We start from the raw sequence: 20,130 nt of genomic DNA, 5'->3' as shown, positions 1-20,130 counted from the left end.
CTTACTTAGTCGAGCTGCGGCTACAATTATCGACACCTTAACGATCTTTTGGCCATTGCAAAAGTAGAAAAGACTTTCGATACGTAAATTTGTGCATGAATAATGACTCAAACTTCCATTGGAAAAAAATGAGTTGATTCCTGATTACTTAGCGTATCAGATCATGTGACACTTCCACAATTATTGACACCTTTGTCCACAGTTATCGACACCATCCCACAATTATCAACACCCAGATGATTTTTTTTTTTTAAATCATCGGTATGTGGTATTAAGTTAACAGAACATAGTTTTTATTTCAAATTTGTTTTCCCTAGACTTATCTCATCTCATCTCATTATCTGTAGCCACTTTATCCTGTTCTACAGGGTCGCAGGCAAGCTGGAGCCTATCCCAGCTGACTACGGGTGAAAGGCGGGGTACACCCTGGACAAGTCGCCAGGTCATCACAGGGCTGACACATAGACACAGACAACCATTCACACTCACATTCACACCTACGGTCAATTTAGAGTCACCAGTTAACCTAACCTGCATGTCTTTGGACTGTGGGGGAAACCGGAGCACCCGGAGGAAACCCACGCGGACACGGGGAGAACATGCAAACTCCACACAGAAAGGCCCTCACTGGCCACGGGGCTCGAACCCGGACCTTCTTGCTGTGAGGCGACAGCGCTAACCACTACACCACCGTGCCCCCCCCGACTTATATTTAGTACAAAATATATTTTATATAAATATATCGATGTCGGTGCTTACGTAAATGAGGAAGTAATTCTAATGTTTGTAAACAAATGAACTGATAATGTTTAACCTGTGTCAGAAAATCTTTTTGTTCCACTTTCTACCCGCTTTAAGTATTTTCGTAGATCACATTTTGTTAATCATTCATCGTTGTTTGTATTAATTTCTAGTTTTATAGTTTACCAATAAATGTCAACAGGCGATTGACATTGTAACCACATGAAAATCCAGGTCAAAGGTCGCATGTCTTTCCTCAAACCAAAATATAAAATGTTTACTGATATTGTAATGGGGCGGCACGGTGGTGTAGTGGTTAGCGCTGTTGCCTCACAGCAAGAAGGTCCGGGTTCGAGCCCCGTGGCCGGCGAGGGCCTTTCTGTGTGGAGTTTGCATGTTCTCCCCATGTCCGCGTGGGTTTCCTCCGGGTGCTCCGGTTTCCCCCACAGTCCAAAGACATGCAGGTTAGGTTAACTGGTGACTCTAAATTGAGCGTAGGTATGAATGTGAGTGTGAATGGTTGTCTGTGTCTATGTGTCAGCCCTGTGATGACCTGGCGACTTGTCCAGGGTGTACCCCGCCTTTCACCCGTAGTCAGCTGGGATAGGCTCCAGCTTGCCTGCGACCCTGTAGAACAGGATAAAGCGGCTAGAGATAATGAGATGAGATGAGATTCCAAATACTCTATAAACATTCCATTCTGTTATCAATCAGAAAAAAATTATTATAAATCACAGCACTTTTTTTTTTTTAAAGTACTTCATCTACTTCAGCAATGTTACACAAAGATCGATCCATAACAGTTGTAAATGTCACTTAATTCCACAGGGTGTCGATAATGGTGGACACCGGTGAAAGTGATCACTATTATCGACACCTCACGTGACTTCTCAAATGCGCGTTTAGATACAAAATGGCGACTGTCAAATGAAAGAGTAAGAAATAAAGTTGGTTTCGACAAGGAGATCATGAAATATCGGTGAATTTGATAAGTAAAAACATGTCCATGATCTTTCCACCATGCTTACCTGCGATGATAACGTCCGGGTTTTCCTCAAACTGCTGATCGTGCTGAAAAAATTTCCATCTCAGGTAACGAGCTGCGTCATCAGACGACAAGATCAAAGGGTGAGGGGGGTCTTACGGTTGATTAATTAACCAATAATAACTGCTGTAACTGAAACTCACCTTTGTAAAAAAAAAAATTTATTTGTAGATCTGAAAAGGTGTCGATAATTATGGACTGTCGATAATCGCAGCTGCCGCTCTAGTATGTATAATTAGCACACTGTAAAGCTGTAAATCATGAACTGCATCAATACAGCAGCCATTTAAATCTATTATATACTGTATTTCTCTAAACTCAGAATTTAATCCTGTTTTGGAGTTTTATTAATACATGTATTACAGGAAGTAACTAAGCATTTGCTTTGCTTTTTAAGATGACAAAAGCTGAAAGCAAATACTTTGTATTTCTCAGCAAATCAAAATGAATGATAAATGCCTCAATCAGCACCTAACCTAGTTGGACTTGTTTGTGAAAACATCTGGGCTAAAATACTCCAGGACATCATGCCCTGATCATGTATTGTAACTAAAACATTATCTTATTTTTCTTATTATAGGGGAAACTTAATGGATACTTAAGTAATCCTGATCCTCCTGACTTTATCCACAGTATTTTCTCCTCCCTTAATTTTGTGAGTATCAACTGGTTTAACACGTCTCCTTTGTAAAGAAGCAACGAAAAGCTTTATTTTAACATTTTCTTTGTTCACTAATAGTCATAACAACTATGTAAGAAATAGAATTTTTAAGGCATTTTCCTTTCATTACATTTGTTTGTAATGTGCTGAGGTACCTGGTCTTCTGGTCTTAAATGCCGAGCTTTGGAAAATTTTCTCTGTGTGTCTGTAATTTGCCCTTTTTTTTTCTTTTTTAAATGTACCAGGACTCCTCAAATAACTAACCTTCCTCTCCTCTTGATGCTTCAGCTGTCGCTGCATTATCCTCCTGACGTGGCTCCTTCAATTGTGAGTCCTCTTCTCACAGAACAAGCTCTACAGCTCCTCAGCCAGGTGGTGACTCCAGAGGAGGATCAGCTCTGGAACAATTTAGGAGATGCCTGGAATATTCCCAGGTCAGAACACGATACATATTTCATATATCAGGCTCATGAAGAGTGTTGACCTGCTGAGATCATTTTGAAGATCTCATCTCATCTCATTATCTCTAGCCGCTTTATCCTTCTACAGGGTCGCAGGCAAGCTGGATCCTATCCCAGCTGACTACAGGCGAAAGGCGGGGTACACCCTGGACAAGTCGCCAGGTCATCACAGGGCTGACACATAGACACAGACAACCATTCACACTCACATTCACACCTATGGTCAATTTAGAGTCACCAGTTAACCTAACCTGCATGTCTTTGGACTGTGGGGGAAACCGGAGCACCCGGAGGAAACCCACGCGGACACGGGGAGAACATGCAAACTCCGCACAGAAAGGCCCTCGCCGGCCACGGGGCTCGAACCCGGACCTTCTTGCTGTGAGGCGACAGCGCTAACCACTACACCACCGTGCTGCCCATTTTGAAGATGATAAATACAATTATCCTGGCTTAGTATGATAAAATATATTTGAAAGGTTATATTTAAAAGCGGGCAGCACGGTGGTGTAGTGGTTAACGCTGTCACCTCACAGCAAGAAGGTCCGGGTTTGAGCCCCGTGGCCGGCAAGGGCCTTTCTGTGCGGAGTTTGCATGTTCTCCCCGTGTCCGCGTGGGTTTCCTCCGGGTGCTCCGGTTTCCCCCACAGTCCAAAGACATGCAGGTTAGGTTAACTGGTGACTCTAAATTGACCGTAGGTGTGAATGTGAGTGTGAATGGTTGTCTGTGTCTATGTGTCAGCCCTGCGATGACCTGGCGACTTGTCCAGGGTGTACCCCGCCTTTCGCCCGTAGTCAGCTGGGATAGGCTCCAGCTTGCCTGCGGCCCTGTAGAACAGGATAAAGCGGCTACAGATAATGAGATGAGATGAGATATTTAAAAGCAAAAAGTGGCACAATCATTATTATTGTATCAATCCCAGACTCCCATTAGTGATTCATAGTCCATATTAAGTATAAAATGACTCTAACTAGACTATGAGGCTGTCCACACGGCAACGGATTCAGGTGAATCTGATAAAATTGTTTATTGTTTCGGCCTGGCGTCCACACGGCACCGGCGTTTTGGATGCCCCAAAACGATATTTTTTGAGAACGGGTTCCAGAGTGGAAAAGTCTGGCAACGGCGCCGTTGCGAAGTCGTCTGGATGAGTAGAACGGATTTGTTTACGATGACATCACAACCACATGACTAGAACAAGCAGCACTCTCGCTGTTTTGTATGAACCACTGCATTGCATTCACTTTTGTATACAGCTTTTCTTTTAAATAAACAAGTAACTGAACCATTTCTTGAATTTCTTTTTTTATTGGATAAGACTGCTTTTCAAAATGTTCACACACAATATAAAAAGTTATATCAATTATATAAAAATGCTTTTCAAAATGTTCACACACAAAAAGAAAATTAAGTTATATAAAACTATGCACACTAATAAAACTAATTTGTACACACAGAAGGCACGATTTCCTCGCGTAGTCGCAGCCATCTTCTTGTTGTTGTTGTGTGTTTGTTCCTGTGAGTGCTTCACGCCAGGTAGAAGAAGGGGTTTATGCGCATGCGTCCTACTTCTTCTATTGTTCTGGTGTCTCCGATGGGACCGTCTCACAGCGCACGTAGAGGTGTGGCATGTGTATTGCATCGTTTTCAGCAACCGTTGCGTTGCCATATGTACCTGATATTTTACTGATCCATTGCCCATGTGGACGTGATATATTTTTTTTAATAAAATCTTGTTGCCGTTGTCGTGTGGATGTAGCCTATATCTTCTTCTTCTTTGTCCCATAGCCGGTAAGGGCCGTAGGGGCACCACTGATGACATTTTAACAGTCCATCATTGGTGTGTCTAGGGTATTTAAACATGGTGGAGCCCATCCCTGTCCAAGCCTGATCAATGGGCAATTTAGAGTAGCCAGTTAGCCTAACTGCATGTCTTTGGACTGTGGGGGAAACCAGAGCACTCGGACGAAACCTACACAGACACGGGGAGAACGTGCAAATTCCACACGGAAAGGCCCCTGTCAGCCACTGGGCTCAAAGCCAAAACCTTCTTGCTGTGAGGCGACAGTGCTAACCACTACACCACTGTGCCGCCAAACTAGACTATATATGTGTTTTATTATTCCCAAATGAAAGTTGTCTTGTTTTTCCCCCCTACACATTTGTTCAAGCAAAACAGCAAAATACAAACCAAACAAAAAAATACCAGTGATCCAGAGTATTGGCTTAGACATTTGCTTTATTGTTTGGTTTGAATCCCACTGATGAAACAGCTATTTATTTGTAAGGGTCCAAGAGAACATAACTGGCCCAGCTGTAGCTAGTCATGGGCTTCTGTTAGGTTCATTGTACAGGGCAAGATGTTGACGTTGCATTAGCAGCAGTTCAGAATGATTCATTGGCTGGCTCGATGTTGGAGGGAGTGTTTTATCCTGTTCCTTCCTACGTAGGTTGCTGGGAAAGGGGGGATAGCTATCTAGAATTAAAAAATAACCCTCCAGTGATTAGTAATCCTGTGGGGGGAAATAGCAGTGGGATCTAAAGAGCATGGCAAGAATTGTACAAGCAAATAGCCAAACAAATCCCATCTGAATCCTGCATTACTCTGAAGCATAACCTCACAGAATGCACCACTTATTGGACAACACTTATTGCTACAATAGTCAAAAATAATATGAGGTATTGAGGTCTTCCTGGCACATTAGGGTCTGGGATACCCATTAATGGATGTCTAGACAACACAGTGTAATTGGAAGTCGTTCATGTTACCAATGTTCATCCCGATCATGGCAACAGTTTATCTACACTGAGAAACATCCAGTATGATAATGTGCTGTGTGACAAGGCACATACCAGTGTCCTGATTCTAGGAACATGAAGGCAAGTTATTTATTGCTCTAGTGAACTGCACAGTTCCATGAACTTATTGAACATCGTATGGGATGAGGTGGAAGGTTTGTTTTCCTCAGAACTGTCTGTTTAGTGTTCCAAATATCTATAGTCGCATTTAAACCCAAAGTGGGCATGGCCTAAACCAATTTTTCTTTATAATTGAGGACAAAACCAGAGATGTACACTAGGGTGCATCAGTTGCCCCCTAAAAATGTTCCTCCAATCATGATGCATTTTTGTTTTTATGTTCCTTTTGGTAAGAAAACGCACTGGGTGAAATATTTTGACAAAATTCAAAAGTTTAATGGTGGCACCAGGAGCTCAAAGTTATGGAAAAAGCTGCTATTTTATGACTTTTATGACAAAATTTTGATCACTTTTCATGAAACATTAGGGCACCTTATAGAGTATACCAAATATCTTAGATACACATTTTTAGTACATATTCTAAATATATTATCAAGCACAGTTTGAGTTTTAGCTGTTCATTGAATCATTGTTCAACTACTTTTAAACAATACAAATGTATTATGAATCACATTAATGCTTCTCAATCCCTTGCAAAGGTTCTTAACATGATCTCTGGCTCACAAGAAATCAATAAATGGAGTCCAACATTGTGATTCAAACCTTACGTGAAAACATAAAATAAGCATTTTTTGGCAATAAATGAACCTCATGGTGCCACCATTAGACTTTTGAATATGGTCAAAAAATTTTACAGGTTATCTTTATTGGTGAAAAGGAACACCCAAACAAAAATGCATCAGATTTTATGAAAGTGAGGGCAACTGATGCACCCTAATATAAACTTTAACTATTTTTCAATTATTATTTCTGTTCGCATTCATTCTAAATGTGTTCATATTTGGTGACATTCCTAGCAGACACGTTAAAAAAACTGACAACTCAACACACATAAATGTTGCATGAAAGGCTTTAGCATCAAAGGTCATACCACTCAGGAAATACTGTACTATACTGGAATTTTTTAGACCTGTTTATTAGATTCACTCTCTCCATTCTTAGATCAAACTGGCCAAATGCAGATCAGATACCACCATATGTTCCACAATTTTATGATGGCTGGCAGCTGCCTGCACCGACCCCTCCCCAGTCAGGACCCATGAACCATCCTATGTCACGGAGCAACAGTCAGAGATTTCCAGCTGAGAATGACATACAACGACGACCTGGACAGGTAAAACTCCTCAGACCCTCTGACCATCACCGCAGAGATGATGTGTCACTTGTAGCTGAGTGTAGATTTACAGTATTTCAATAAAATACACATCTTAAACATACAGTATATACACTCTAGCTTTCTGTTTTGCTAAAGTCTAGATAAATACAGTGAGGTATAATTTTTTAATGCATAAAAATAAATCAAATTCTAGATTTAAAAAATGCTGCAAAAACAAATTTGTCAAACTCCATCAGATAATTATAAAAGACATTGCCACTGGTTGGGAAGATTTCACATGACAAGTAGCAATCATGGTGAAGGTGAAGGAGCTCTCAGGGACATTATTAAACAATAGCTTTGAAAAAAGTCATAGCAACGACCTTAAACATTCCTGCCACTACAAATTGGTTTGACTGTGGAAAGTTCATGGAACCACAACTGATTGTCTGCTGGCAGGTGAACTACACAAGATTTCAGAACATGCTTTCAGACTAATGATAAGTGAGAAGGTATTAGTCACTCGAAAAGAGTTGCAGGATTACCTGAAAGCAGCAGGAACGACAGTTACACAGAGAACAATAAACAGTGAATCATATCCATTTACAGTGGCTATAAAAAATGTACACACCCTGTTAAAATGATAGGTTTTTCTGATGTAAAAAGAAAATGAGACCATGATAAATAATTTCAAAACTTTTCCCACCTTTAATGTGACCTATAACCTGTATAATTCAATTGAAAAACAAACAAATCTGTTAGGAGAAAAACATAAAGAATAAAAAATGTACAATAAGCTGGTTGCATAAGTGTGCACACCCTTAAACTAATACTTTGATGAAGCACCTTTTGATTTAATTACAGCATTCAGCCTTTTTTGGGTACAGTAGGAATCTATCAGCCTGCCACATCTAGACCTGGCAATATTTGCCCACTCTTCCTTGCAAATAGATCACACATGAATTGGCCAACACAGAGTCCTGACTCTGTGTTGGACAACACTGAAAGTCTTTGGGATGTGCTAGAGAAGATTTTACAGAGTGGTTCGACTGTCCCATCATCAAGACTAGATCTCTGCAAAAACATTAATGCAACTCTGGATGGAAATACAGTGGTGCTTGAAAGTTTGAGCCGGTGTGCAGGACTGATCAACGGTTACCGGGAATGTTTAGTTGCAGCTATTGCTGCACAAGGGGGTCACACCAGATACTGAAAGCAAAGGTTCATGTACTTTTGCCACTCACAGATATGTAATATTGGATCATTTTCCTCAATAAATAAATGTCCAAGTATAATATTTTTGTCTCATTTGTTTAACTGGGTTCTCTTTATCTACTTTTAGGACTTGTGTGAAAATCTGATGATGTTTTAGGTCATATTTATGCAGAAATATAGAAAATTCTAAAGGGTTCACAAACTTTCAAGCACCACTGTATCTCTATAAAGTCTCAATATATGCCCCAATATATCAATGGTGCCTTCACACACATCCAACTCACCCATGCCATGGGCACTGATGCCCCCCATACCATCACAGATGCTGGCTTTTGCACTTTTCTCTGATAACAAACTGGATGGTCGTGTTCACCTTCAGCACTGAGAACTCAGTGTCCGGTTTTCCTGAAAAACAAGCTGAAATGTGGACTCATCTGACCACAGCACACATTTCCACTGTCTTTTGGTCCATCTGAGATGAGTTCAGGCCCAGAGAAATCGGCGGCATTTCTACATAGAATTGATGAATGGCTTCCTCCTTGCGTAATACAGTTTCAGGTTGCATTTCTGGACACACCGGCAGACTGTGTTAAGTGACAATGGTTTTTCAAAGTACTCCTGAGCTCCTGTGTCTATATTTGTCACATTAGCATGACAGTTTCTCAGGCTTGAGGGCTCGAAGGTCATGCACATTCAGCAGTGGTTTCTGACATTGCTCTTTACGCACTGAGATGTCCCTGAATCTTTTCATAATATTATGTACTGTAGATTTTGAAAGACTTAAATTGTCTGTAATCTTGCATTGAAAAATGTTATTTTTGAATTGACTCTCAATTCTCTCACAAATTTTGGCACAAAGGGGTGAGCCATGACCCATCCTTGCTCGTAAAGACTGAGCCTTTGGTGCTGCTCCTTTCACGCCCAATCATGATAGCAATTAATCTGCTTATTGTGGAATCTTCCAAAATGGAGTTACTTGAATATCCTATAAACTTTTCAGTCTTATTTTGCCTCTGTCCCAACTTTTTTTTTTGAGTATATTGCAGGCATTAAATTCTAACTCCCTTTATATTTACAGAACACAATTAAGTTGGTCAGTAAAACTATTGAAAATCTTTTCTTTGTACTTTTGTCAGTTAAATAAAGGTTCACGTGAATTAAAAAATCACAGATTTTTGTTTTTATTGCATTTTGGAAAATATCCCAACTTTTCCGGAAATAGGGTTAGTATTTACTAGAGGTATATTAAATTAAAAAAAATATTTATTTCCCATCACAAAACAATGGAAAGTATGTATATTATATGTTTGTAGTTTAATCGTGACATTGCTGACACAAGCTGTTTCCATTCCAGGAGAACAGGCCTTTTGGCGCTCCGCCCGAACGGTAAATAATGGTTTGTTTGTTGTACTGCTGCTACAGCTGATCATTATGAGTAATCTGGAGAGGATTGCCATCTGAATCATAATCCCTTAATCACGTAAAGTACAAACTCCAATCACTAAGGGTTTATTTTAGAGCTCAAATTTTCAGAACAAACAGATCAGATGATTTCAATTTGTATTTCATCTCGATACAAGAAATGTGAAAAACAATTGTTTTATGCTTATTCCAGGATTCCTATTTGAAATATGCTCATAATGTACATCCTTTCAACACACTTTGTAATGTCTGTCTTTATACAATAAAGTTGGCATGACTGTCACCTCTGGATTACTCATTAGGAATCTAAATCTACATCCACATTTCTCTGAATCTGTTTGATGACCGTGTCTACTGGTCAAAGTGCTGTACAGATAAACTGAATAATGTATACATTTAAAAGCACTGTTAATGTAATTCCTGCGATATTATGCATCTACAAGGCAGTTAATTGTTACGTAATCTGTGCTTTTTTGTCTTGTAGCTCAGGAGAACCTCCACTCTACATGCGAGTGAGCTACGATTTCACAGCCAGAAACCGTCAGGAGCTGAGTGTGATGAGAGGTGATGTGGTGCAGGTAAGATCCACTGCTGAAAAGGCATACATGCTTGAGTCATTCACTCCTGTTCACTTTTTTATTAACCCTAGTGACTGTATCAAATAATTATCAAAATTCTATTACTTGGGTGTCACCAAGAAGAGGATGGGTCTTTCGAGTCTGGTTCCTCTGAAGGTTTCTTTTTTCCTTTAATATTATTTTTAACAATTATTCCACAAAATCAAGTTGTACATGAGCTGATAGCCAACGAGGCGTGTAGTGCTGAGTTGGCTATAAGCCACGTATGATGAGATTGAGTTGAAATAATTGTTTATTAGATTCACATTCACTGGATTTTGAGAAACAGAGCATTTTTATTTTTTGCAAATTTGATAAATGAAAGCTTTACACAAAAGATCTGACAAAATCATTTCTGCTTTGGCGGACTTCTTAAAAACCTATGGCTGCATGAATTGACTTTAGAGTTGTTTTTTTGTAGAAAGTTACGTCTTGCTGTCGTGTCGAAGTATAGAATAGCTTTAGACATTTATTTAATTCTCGCTTGGACATTTCAGTTATGTAATTTTCAAACTTCTTTGAGCTTTTGAACCAGTCTAAAAAAAATTCAACACATTTTAATGCTTAAAGATGAAGAACGTAAACAAACCAGCGAAATGATAGTAGCAATTTATGAAAAATGCTATAATAATAACTCTTGAAAAATAAAAAAAGATATGTTTTACCATCAAATACTTTCATTCCATATTTTGTTGCTTTTTTTTGTATTTTTTTCGAGTAGAGTTTTTATTTCGTCCTCGGTTGGTTCAGCAACACGTGCCGCCATTTTGTTTTTTTCTACTCACGGTATATGAGCTGATAGTCTAGTAGTAGAGTAGCCAATCAGAGCGCATGATTGCTCATATCCAGTGAATGTGGATAGAATAAAGTCTTTTAGTCTTATGTAGTCTTTTGCTCATGAGGGATCTAGATCAAGAGCAGGATTTCTGTAACATCTGCATTATGGCAATATCTAAAAACTTCATACAAATAAGATCAAATAAAATCAAAAGTGTTTGACTGATTGGCCAAACTGCAAATACTGGCTGGTCTTTTTCTTTTTGGAAAAAAAAAATGTCCATACCTTCTTTCCTATAAAAACAACAGTGCTTTGTTATTGCTGTTTGCTCAGATTAAACCTAAGAAACGCCACACTGTATGTGAGATGTTTGTGAACATGTTCCTACAGGTGGTAAACAAGTCCAGGCAATGGTGGATAGTGCGAAACAATCATAATGAGGAGGGACATGTGCCTCCAAATGTTCTAGAGCCCATGAATGGAGAAGAGCCAGCAGTAAGTTCATCCAGTTTTCCATTATTTTAAAGCATCATCCATGATTTACTGTACTTTCTGATCTGAATGACAAGAAAACAAAGAGACATACAAGCTATTTAACTTTGTCTTCTGCCCTACCATTGTGTCAGAGAATGAATCGAACTCCAAATCTCGACATGAAATCCAGCCCAGAGGAAGTCAGGACCTGGTTACAGTACAAGGGCTTTTCTAACACGTAAGGAACCATTTAGCATTGTGTGTATAAACTGTACAAAACTGCATGTTACAAAGACATTATAAGCCTGAATGCTGTTTCATTCATAACAAGAAGACGTGGTCATGACTATCCCCTGCCACGAGCATTTTATGAAGACCTCTTAACACTTATGCCCTTATAAGCCCATTGCTTTAATATTGACTTATGATGTCGTAAGTGCTAGGACACCTTCATAAAACGCTGTCCAGCTTTTTTCGGTAGTATGAGCACGCAAAGTTTCATTGATGCAACTGATGTAGTTTCTGAGAAAACTTGTCCAGATTGAGTCCACTTGTACAAAGTCCAATAACAAAAATCAAGGGCCATAACTCTGAAAATAATAATTAATCGTAAAAGATTTTCGAACTCGGGGCGGCACGGTGGTGTAGTGGTTAGCGCTGTCGCCTCACAGCAAGAAGGTCCTGGGTTCGAGCCCCAGGGCCGGCAAGGGCCTTTCTGTGTGGAGTTTGCATGTTCTCCCCCTGTCCGCGTGGGTTTCCTCCGGATGCTCCGGTTTCCCCCACAGTCCAAAGACATGCAGGTTAGGTTAACTGGTGACTCTAAATTGACTGTAGGTGTGAATGTGAGTGTGAATGGTTGTCTGTGTCTATGTGTCAGCCCTGTGATGACCTGGCAACTTGTCCAGGGTGTACCCCACCTTTCGCCCGTAGTCAGCTGGGATAGGCTCCAGCTTGCCTGCGACCCTGTAGAAGGATAAAGCGGCTACAGATAATGAGATGAGATGAGATGAGATTTTCGAACTCAACTTAGATCATGAATAGTAATATGAGCACACAGTTTCATTGATGCAGCTTATGTAGTTTCTGAGAAAACTTGTCCAGATTGAAACAGACCTATGGACGGACTCCATTCTTATATCCTCCCGCGCACTTCGTGGCGGGGGATAAAAATATGACTTTGGGTCATGACATTATACATGGTATTTTTCATCATTTTTACATTATATTATAGGCATTTAGCAGACGCTCTTATCCAGAGTGACGTACAACATACAGCCTGGGGAGCAGCTGGGGGTTAGGTGCCTTGATCACGAGCACTTCAGCCATTCCTGCTGGTCCAGGAAATCAAACTGGCAACCTTTTGTTCCCAAAGCTGCTTCTCTAACTATTAGGCTATGGCTTCCCCTATCACATGCATAGATTCAGGGATTGAAATTCATATGTCCTTGTAGGAAAGCTTGTTATATCTATATTCATCCCCCGCCCAAACGAAGTTTGGCAGGGGATATAGAAACGGGTTCCGTCCATCCGGTCATGTTTTTGTTTCCAGGCCATATCTTTAAAACTACTGAACATATATTCATGAAACTTTGTATACATATCAGGCAACATGTGAACTGGTGCCTTTTGCTATTTTGGATTTTTGAAAAAAAAAAGTATTTTTCAAATTTTTACATAAATAGATTTTGACTTCGTTTCTAAGAGCAATGTTTTTTTTTTCCGGAGCATATATCCAAAACTATTCATGATATGTATTTGAAACTCGGTATACATGTTAACAAGGTGATGATGTGCCTTTTCATACTAAGAAATTTGAGAAATTTAAATTTTTCATGTTTCCATGGAAACAATTTCAGACTTAGTCTCTCAGGTTAGTCTTAGGGGTAGGTTTTGTTTCCGGAGCAGAACTTGAACTCTATGAGCGGTATGGTCTTGAAAGTTGGTATATGTGTTGACTAAGTGATGTATATGTGCCTTTTGATAATAAGAAATGTGAGAAATTTTAATTTATAGCTCACCTGGACCAAAGGTCCGGTGGGCTTATGCCATGGGCTGCTGGGGTCAGTGTAAAGAGGTAGGGTTGGTTTCCTGCAGCAGAACTTGAAAAATGTGACAAATAATATCTTGAAACTTGGTATATAGGGAGGGGATATAGATGACTCGGTCTTCTTGTTTTTTCCTATAGCGTGACAGAAAACTTGAAACAGGGTGTGGAGAAATGGTATGTTCTTCTATGACTAAGCAGCAACAACAACCTATGGACCTCCTTGGTGCCAGATTACACTTATAGGCTTCTAATACGCTTCTAGACTGCTTGGCAAAACTGCTTGGCACAATGTTTTGGGAGTGTCCCACGTTGTCACTGGTGACCGAAGAAATACTGCAGCTGTCTTGTCTGATAGCACAAGTATTTGCTCAGCTCTGCCCACCCTTTTTATTGTCATATACTCCATATCAGTACCTGATAGCCTGCCTTACATTTAACATTCATTCCAAGCATTTTTGGTACAGCTATCGTATTTAGGCTTTAATTATCTCAGGGTTTTAGCTTGTCTTGTTCTGTGTACAATTGTCATGCTATTCATTAATGACAGAAAAGGGCAGGTACAGTTTCAGTATGTATATATGTATCGAATAAATGTTCGCGATATAGCAACAATATGCATATATTAATATACACACGGGCAGCACAGTAGTGTAGTGGTTAGCACTGTTGCCTCATAGCAAGAAGGTTCTGGGTTCAAGCCCAGTGGCCGGCGAGGGCCTTTCTGTGTGGAGTTTGCATGTTCTCCCCGTGTCTGCATGGGTTTCCTCCGGGTGCTCCGGTTTCCCCTACAGTCCAAAGACATGCAGGTTAGGCTAATTGGTGGCTCTAAATTAACCATGAGTGTGAATAGTTGTTTGTCTCTGTGTCAGCCCTGCAATGACCTGGCAACTTGTCCAGAGTGTACCCTGCCTCTCGCCCATAGTCAGCTGAGATAAGCTCCAGTTTGCCTGCGACCCTGTAGAACAGGATAAGTGGCTACAGATGATGGATGGATGGATAATATACACACTATATGGCCAAAAGTATGTGGACACCTGACCATCACACTCATATTTGCCAATTCCAAAACGATGAACATTAACACAGAGCTCGTCTCCCCTTTAATGTTATGATAACCTCCACTTTTCTGGGAAGATTTTCCAGTGGGATTTGGGAATGGCTGTTGGGATTTGTGTTCATTCAGCCACAAGAACATTAGTGAGGTCAGGCACTGATCTCATTTGAAGAAGTCAGGTGTGCAGACAGCATTCCAGTTCATCCCAAAGGTGTTCGGTGGGGTTGAGGTCAGGGCTCTGTGCAGGCCACTTGAGTTCTTCCACTCCAGCCTTGGCAAACCATGTCTTTATGGAGCTAGCTTCATGCACAGGGGCATTGTCATGCTGGAACATATTTGGGCCCTCAGTTCCAGTGAAGGGAAAGCGTAATGCTACAGCATACGAAGACATTCTAGACAAGTGTGCCCTTAAAACTTTCTGGCAACAGTTATGGGGAGAGCTCATGGACAGTATGGGTGTACTGGTCAGGTGTCCACATAGTTTTGGCCATATAGTTATAGTATGTATAATTAAAGGTAAGAGTTTGCATACCTTATGATTTATTTGATTGGAACAAATCTTATAAAAATGGAATTTAAAAAAAATGTGGGTCTAGACTACAAGAAGACAATAATCCAAAACATAGTCCTGACTGAAAGCAAAAGTTTTTTAATGCCTCTGTTGGATTCCAACATTAATCTGAATAATATCATCAGGCAGAATTCTAAAATATATCAAGGAAAATGCCTTTTATATTTTGTCCTAAGCATGCAAAATGTTGCCTGTGTGCATGGACATACAGTATACACTCACTGCACACTTTAATAAGAACATCTGTAGCTCTACTTGTTCATTAAATTATCCAGGCAGCCAATAATGTGGTGGTAGTCATGGGGGCAGCCATGGCCTGAAGGTAAGAGAAGCAGACTTGGGCCCAGAATGTCGCCAGTTCAATTCCCAGGACTGGCAAGAAAAATTTGAGGGGAGTGAGTGAAAAGCACTTACCCCTCCCTCTGTATTATGGCTTAAGTGCCCTTGAGCAAGGCACCTAACCCCCAACTGCTCCTCAGACACTGCAGCATACAGTGGTGCTTGAAAGTTTGTGAACCATTTTGAATTTTCTAGATTTCTGCATAAATATGACCTAAAACATCATCAGATTTTCACACAAGTCCTAAAAGTAGATAAAGAGAACCCAGTTAAACAAATGAGACCAAAATATTATACTTGGTCATTTATTTACTGAGGAAAATGATCCAATATTACAGATCTGTGAGTGGCAAAAGTATGTGAACCTTTGCTTTCAGTATCTGGTGTGACCCCCCTTGTGCAGCAACAACTGCAACTAAACGTTTCCGGTAACTGTTGATCAGTCCTGCACACCGGCTTGGAGGAATTTTAGCCCATTCCTCCGTACAGAACAGCTTCAATTCTGGGATGTTGGTGGGTTTCCTCACATGAACTGCTCACTTCAGGTCCTTCCACAACATTTTGATTGGATTAAGGTCAGGACTTTGACTTGGCCATTCCAAAACATTAACTTTATTCTTCTTTAACCATTCTTTGGTAGAACGACTTGTGTGCTTAGGGTTGTTGTCTTGCTGCATGACCCACCTTCTCTTGAGATTCAGTTCATGGACAGATGTCCTGACATTTTCCTTTAGAATTTGCTGGTATAATTCAGAGTTCATTGTTCCATCAATGATGGCAAGCCGTCCTGGCCCAGATGCAGCAAAACAGGCCCAAACCATGACACTACCACCACCATGTTTCACAGATGGGATAAGGTTCTTATGCTGGAATGCAGTGTTTTCCTTTCTCCAAGCATGACACTTCTCATTTAAACCAAAAAGTTCTATTTTGGTCTCATCTGTCCACAAAACATTTTTCCAATAGCCTTCTGGCTTGTCCACGTGATCTTTAGCAAACTGCAGACAAGCAGCAATGTTCTTATTGGAGAGCAGTGGCTTTCTTCTTGCAACCCTGCCATGCACACCATTGTTGTTCAGTGTTCTCCTGATGGTGGACTCATGAACATTAACATTAGCCAATGTGAGAGAGGCCTTCAGTTGCTTAGACGTTACTTTGTGACCTCGCCAACTACGACACACCTTGCTCTTGGAGTAATCTTTGTTGGTCGACCACTCCTGGGGAGGGTAACAATGGTCTTGAATTTCCTCCATTTGTACACAATCTGTCTGACTGTGGATTGATGGAGTCCAAACTCTTTAGAGATGGTTTTGTAACCTTTTCCAGCCTGATGAGCATCAACAACGCTTTTTCTGAGGTCCTCAGAAATCTCCTTTGTTCGTGCCATGATACACTTCCACAAACATATGTTGTGAAGATCAGACTTTGATAGATCCCTGTTCTTTAAATAAAACAGGGTGCCCACTCACTCCTGATTGTCATCCCATTGATTGAAAACACCTGACTCTAATTTCATCTTCAAATTAACTGCTAATCCTAGAGGTTCACATACTTTTGCCACTCACAGATATGTAATATTGGATCATTTTCCTAAATAAATAAATAAATAAATAAATGACCAAGTACTAGTGCATCTCAAAAAATTAGAATACCATGAAAAATTCCTTTTTTTCATAATTTAATTCAAAAAGGTAAACTTTCATATATTCTATATTCATTACATGTAAAGTGAAATATTTAAAGCCTTTTTTGTTTTAATTTTGATGATTATGGCTTATAGCTCATGAAAATCAGAAATCCAGTATCTCAAATTATTAGAATATTCCCTAAGATCAATCAAAAAAAGGATTTACAATACAGAAATGTCCAACTTCTGAAAAGTATATTCATTTATACACTCAATACTTGGTTGGGGCTCCTTTACCATGAATTACTGTATCAGTGCGGTGTGGCATGGAGGTGATCAGTCTGTGGCAACCTGAGGTGTTATTGAAGCCCAGGTTGCTTTAATAGTGGCCTTCAGCATATCTGTATTTTTGGGTCGGGTGTTTCTCATCTTCCTCTTGACAATACCCCATAGATTCTCTATGGGGTTCAGGTCAGGCAAGTTGGCTGGCCAATCAAACACAGTAATATCATGGTCAGCAAACCATTTGGTAGTAGTTTTGGCACTGTGGGTAGGTGCTAAGTCCTGCTGGAAAAGGAAATCAGCATCTCCAAAAAGCTCGTCAGCAGATGGAAGCATGAAGTGCTCTAAAATCTCCTGGTAGATGGCTGTGTTGACTCTGGACTTGATAAAATACAGTGGACCAACACCAGCAAATGACATGGCACCCCAAATCATCACAGACTGTGGAAACTTCACACTGGGCTTCAAACACCTTGGATTCTGTGCCTCTCCACTCTTCCTCCAGGCTCTAGAACCGTGATTTCCAAATGAAATGCAAAATGTACTTTCATCTGAAAAGAGGACTTTGGACCACTGAGCAACAGTCCATTTCTTTTTCTCCTTAGCCCAGATAAGACACTTCTGACATTGTCTCTGGATCAGGAGTAGCTTGATATTAGGAATGCGAAAGTTGTATCCCCTTTCTTGAAGAGGTCTGTTCGTGATGGGTCTTGATACACTGACACCAGCCTCAGTCCACTCCTTGTGAAGCTCTCCCAAGTTCTTGAATCAACTTTTCTTGACAATCCTCTCAAGACTGCGGCCATCCCTGTTGCTTGTGCACCTTTTCCAGCCACCCTTTTCAGCAATGACCTTTTGTGGCTTACCCTCCTTGTGGAGGGCATCAGTGATCATCTTCTGGACAACAGTCAAGTCAGCAGTCTTCCCCATGATTGTGGTTGTGTGTACTGAACTAGACCGAGAGATACACTGTGTTCATACTGTTTTACTCAAACTCGAAATGAAAAATTCTAATATTTTGAGATGGTTTTTTTTATGTTTTTGTACTGTATGCCATCTGATTAAAATTAAAATAGAAAAATGCTTGAAACATTTTAGTTTATGTGTAATGAGTCTATAATAACATTTTCACTTTCTTAACTGATGGAAAATATTGAACTTTTTCACAATATTCTAATTTTTTGAGATGCACTAGTATAATATTTTTGTCTCATTTGTTTAACTGGGTTCTCTTTATCAACTTTTAGGACTTTGTGTGAAAATCTGATCACGTTTTAGGTCATATTTATGCAGAAATATAGAAAATTCTAAAGGGTTCACAAACTTTCAAGCACCACTGTATCTGTCTACTGCTCTGGGTGTGTGTGCGCTCAGTGCTCACTTGTGTGTGCATGTTGACTGCTTCAGATGAGTTAAATGCAGAGGAAGAATTTCACTGTGTTTGAGTGTACATGTGATAAAGGCGGCTTCTTCTTCTTAATGCATAAAATCATGCAGATAAAGGTCAAGAGCTTTGCTTCATGTTTATCAAACATCATCCAATAACCACTCTTTAGTTGAACAGTTGATGGTTGGAAAACATTGTCTGGTCTTTTTCCAATCTTCAGCTCTCCAGTTTGAGTGAGCCTGTGCCCACTGTCACCTCAGAGTCATGGGTTTTTTTTAGCTGACAGAAGTGAAACCGGCTGTATGTTCTCCTGCTGTGCATTCAGAGATGCCTTTCTGCTCCCCGTGGTCTTTATTTCTCTATATCCTTCCTGTCACCTCAAACTAGTCTGGCCATTCTCCTGTGACGTCTTCCATCAACAAAGTGTTTTCACTGGATGCGCTTTTGTTTTTCAAACCATCCTGCCCAAGGCTTCAATGCGTGAAAATCCCAGATGAGCAGTTTCTAAAATACTCAAAGCAGCCCATCTGATACTAACAGCCATGCCACAGTCACTGAATCACAATTTCCTCCCTTTTGATGTTCAGTGTGAACATTACCCCAAGCTCTTGACCTGGATTTGCATTTTATGGCTGTGTGATTTTATGGATTGCACTGCTGCCACATGATTGACTGATTAGATAATTGCATAAGTGATCAGGAGTACAAATGTAGTTATTAAAATGGCCGGTGAGTGTACAGTATGTATAGACGTCTCATCTCATCTCATTATCTCTAGCCGCTTTATCCTGTTCTACAGGGTCGCAGGCAAGCTGGAGCCTATCCCAGCTGACTACGGGTGAAAGGCGGGGTACACCCTGGACAAGTCGCCAGGTCATCACAGGGCTGACACATAGACACAGACAACCATTCACACTCACATTCACACCTACGGTCAATTTAGAGCCACCAGTTAACCTAACCTGCATGTCTTTGGACTGTGGGGGAAACCGGAGCACCCGGAGGAAACCCACGCGGACACGGGGAGAACATGCAAACTCCACACAGAAAGGCCCTCGCCGGCCACGGGGCTCGAACCCAGGACCTTCTTGCTGTGAGGCGACAGCGCTAACCACTACACTACCGTGCCACCCTTAGTTAATGTCATAATAGGAAAAATGTGTTTTTGTGCATTCAGTACATTTTGCTATTGCATTGTTGGCCTTTTGGTCAAAACCATATCAAGACGCAAGAAAAGCTAACATTGTTTAAACACATTAAATCATGGAGTTCCACAACTGGGCTACAAATGTATTCATTAGCAGCCTATTAGCTACATCTAAAAGAGCAGAGTT

At 40.4% G+C, this 20,130-nt stretch overlaps 1 protein-coding gene across 1 annotated transcript in view; it reads left to right on the top strand.

Annotated features, from left to right (window-relative positions):
- The window catches only part of eps8l3b (EPS8-like 3b), a 36,893-nt gene that overhangs the window by 14,134 nt on the left and 2,629 nt on the right, over positions 1–20,130 (top strand). Inside the window, exons 12-18 of the mRNA XM_060930843.1 lie at positions 2,367–2,441; positions 2,736–2,881; positions 6,830–7,001; positions 9,553–9,584; positions 10,105–10,198; positions 11,406–11,510; positions 11,642–11,727. Of these exons, the coding sequence (XP_060786826.1) occupies positions 2,367–2,441; positions 2,736–2,881; positions 6,830–7,001; positions 9,553–9,584; positions 10,105–10,198; positions 11,406–11,510; positions 11,642–11,727 (710 nt within the window). The remainder of the gene's footprint in view (positions 1–2,366; positions 2,442–2,735; positions 2,882–6,829; positions 7,002–9,552; positions 9,585–10,104; positions 10,199–11,405; positions 11,511–11,641; positions 11,728–20,130) is intronic.

Source organism: Neoarius graeffei, chromosome 10, assembly GCF_027579695.1.
Source record: "Neoarius graeffei isolate fNeoGra1 chromosome 10, fNeoGra1.pri, whole genome shotgun sequence".
Lineage (NCBI taxonomy): Eukaryota > Metazoa > Chordata > Actinopteri > Siluriformes > Ariidae > Neoarius > Neoarius graeffei.
Note: the sequence above shows the minus strand (reverse complement) of the source record. Positions and strands in the feature narration are given on the sequence as shown.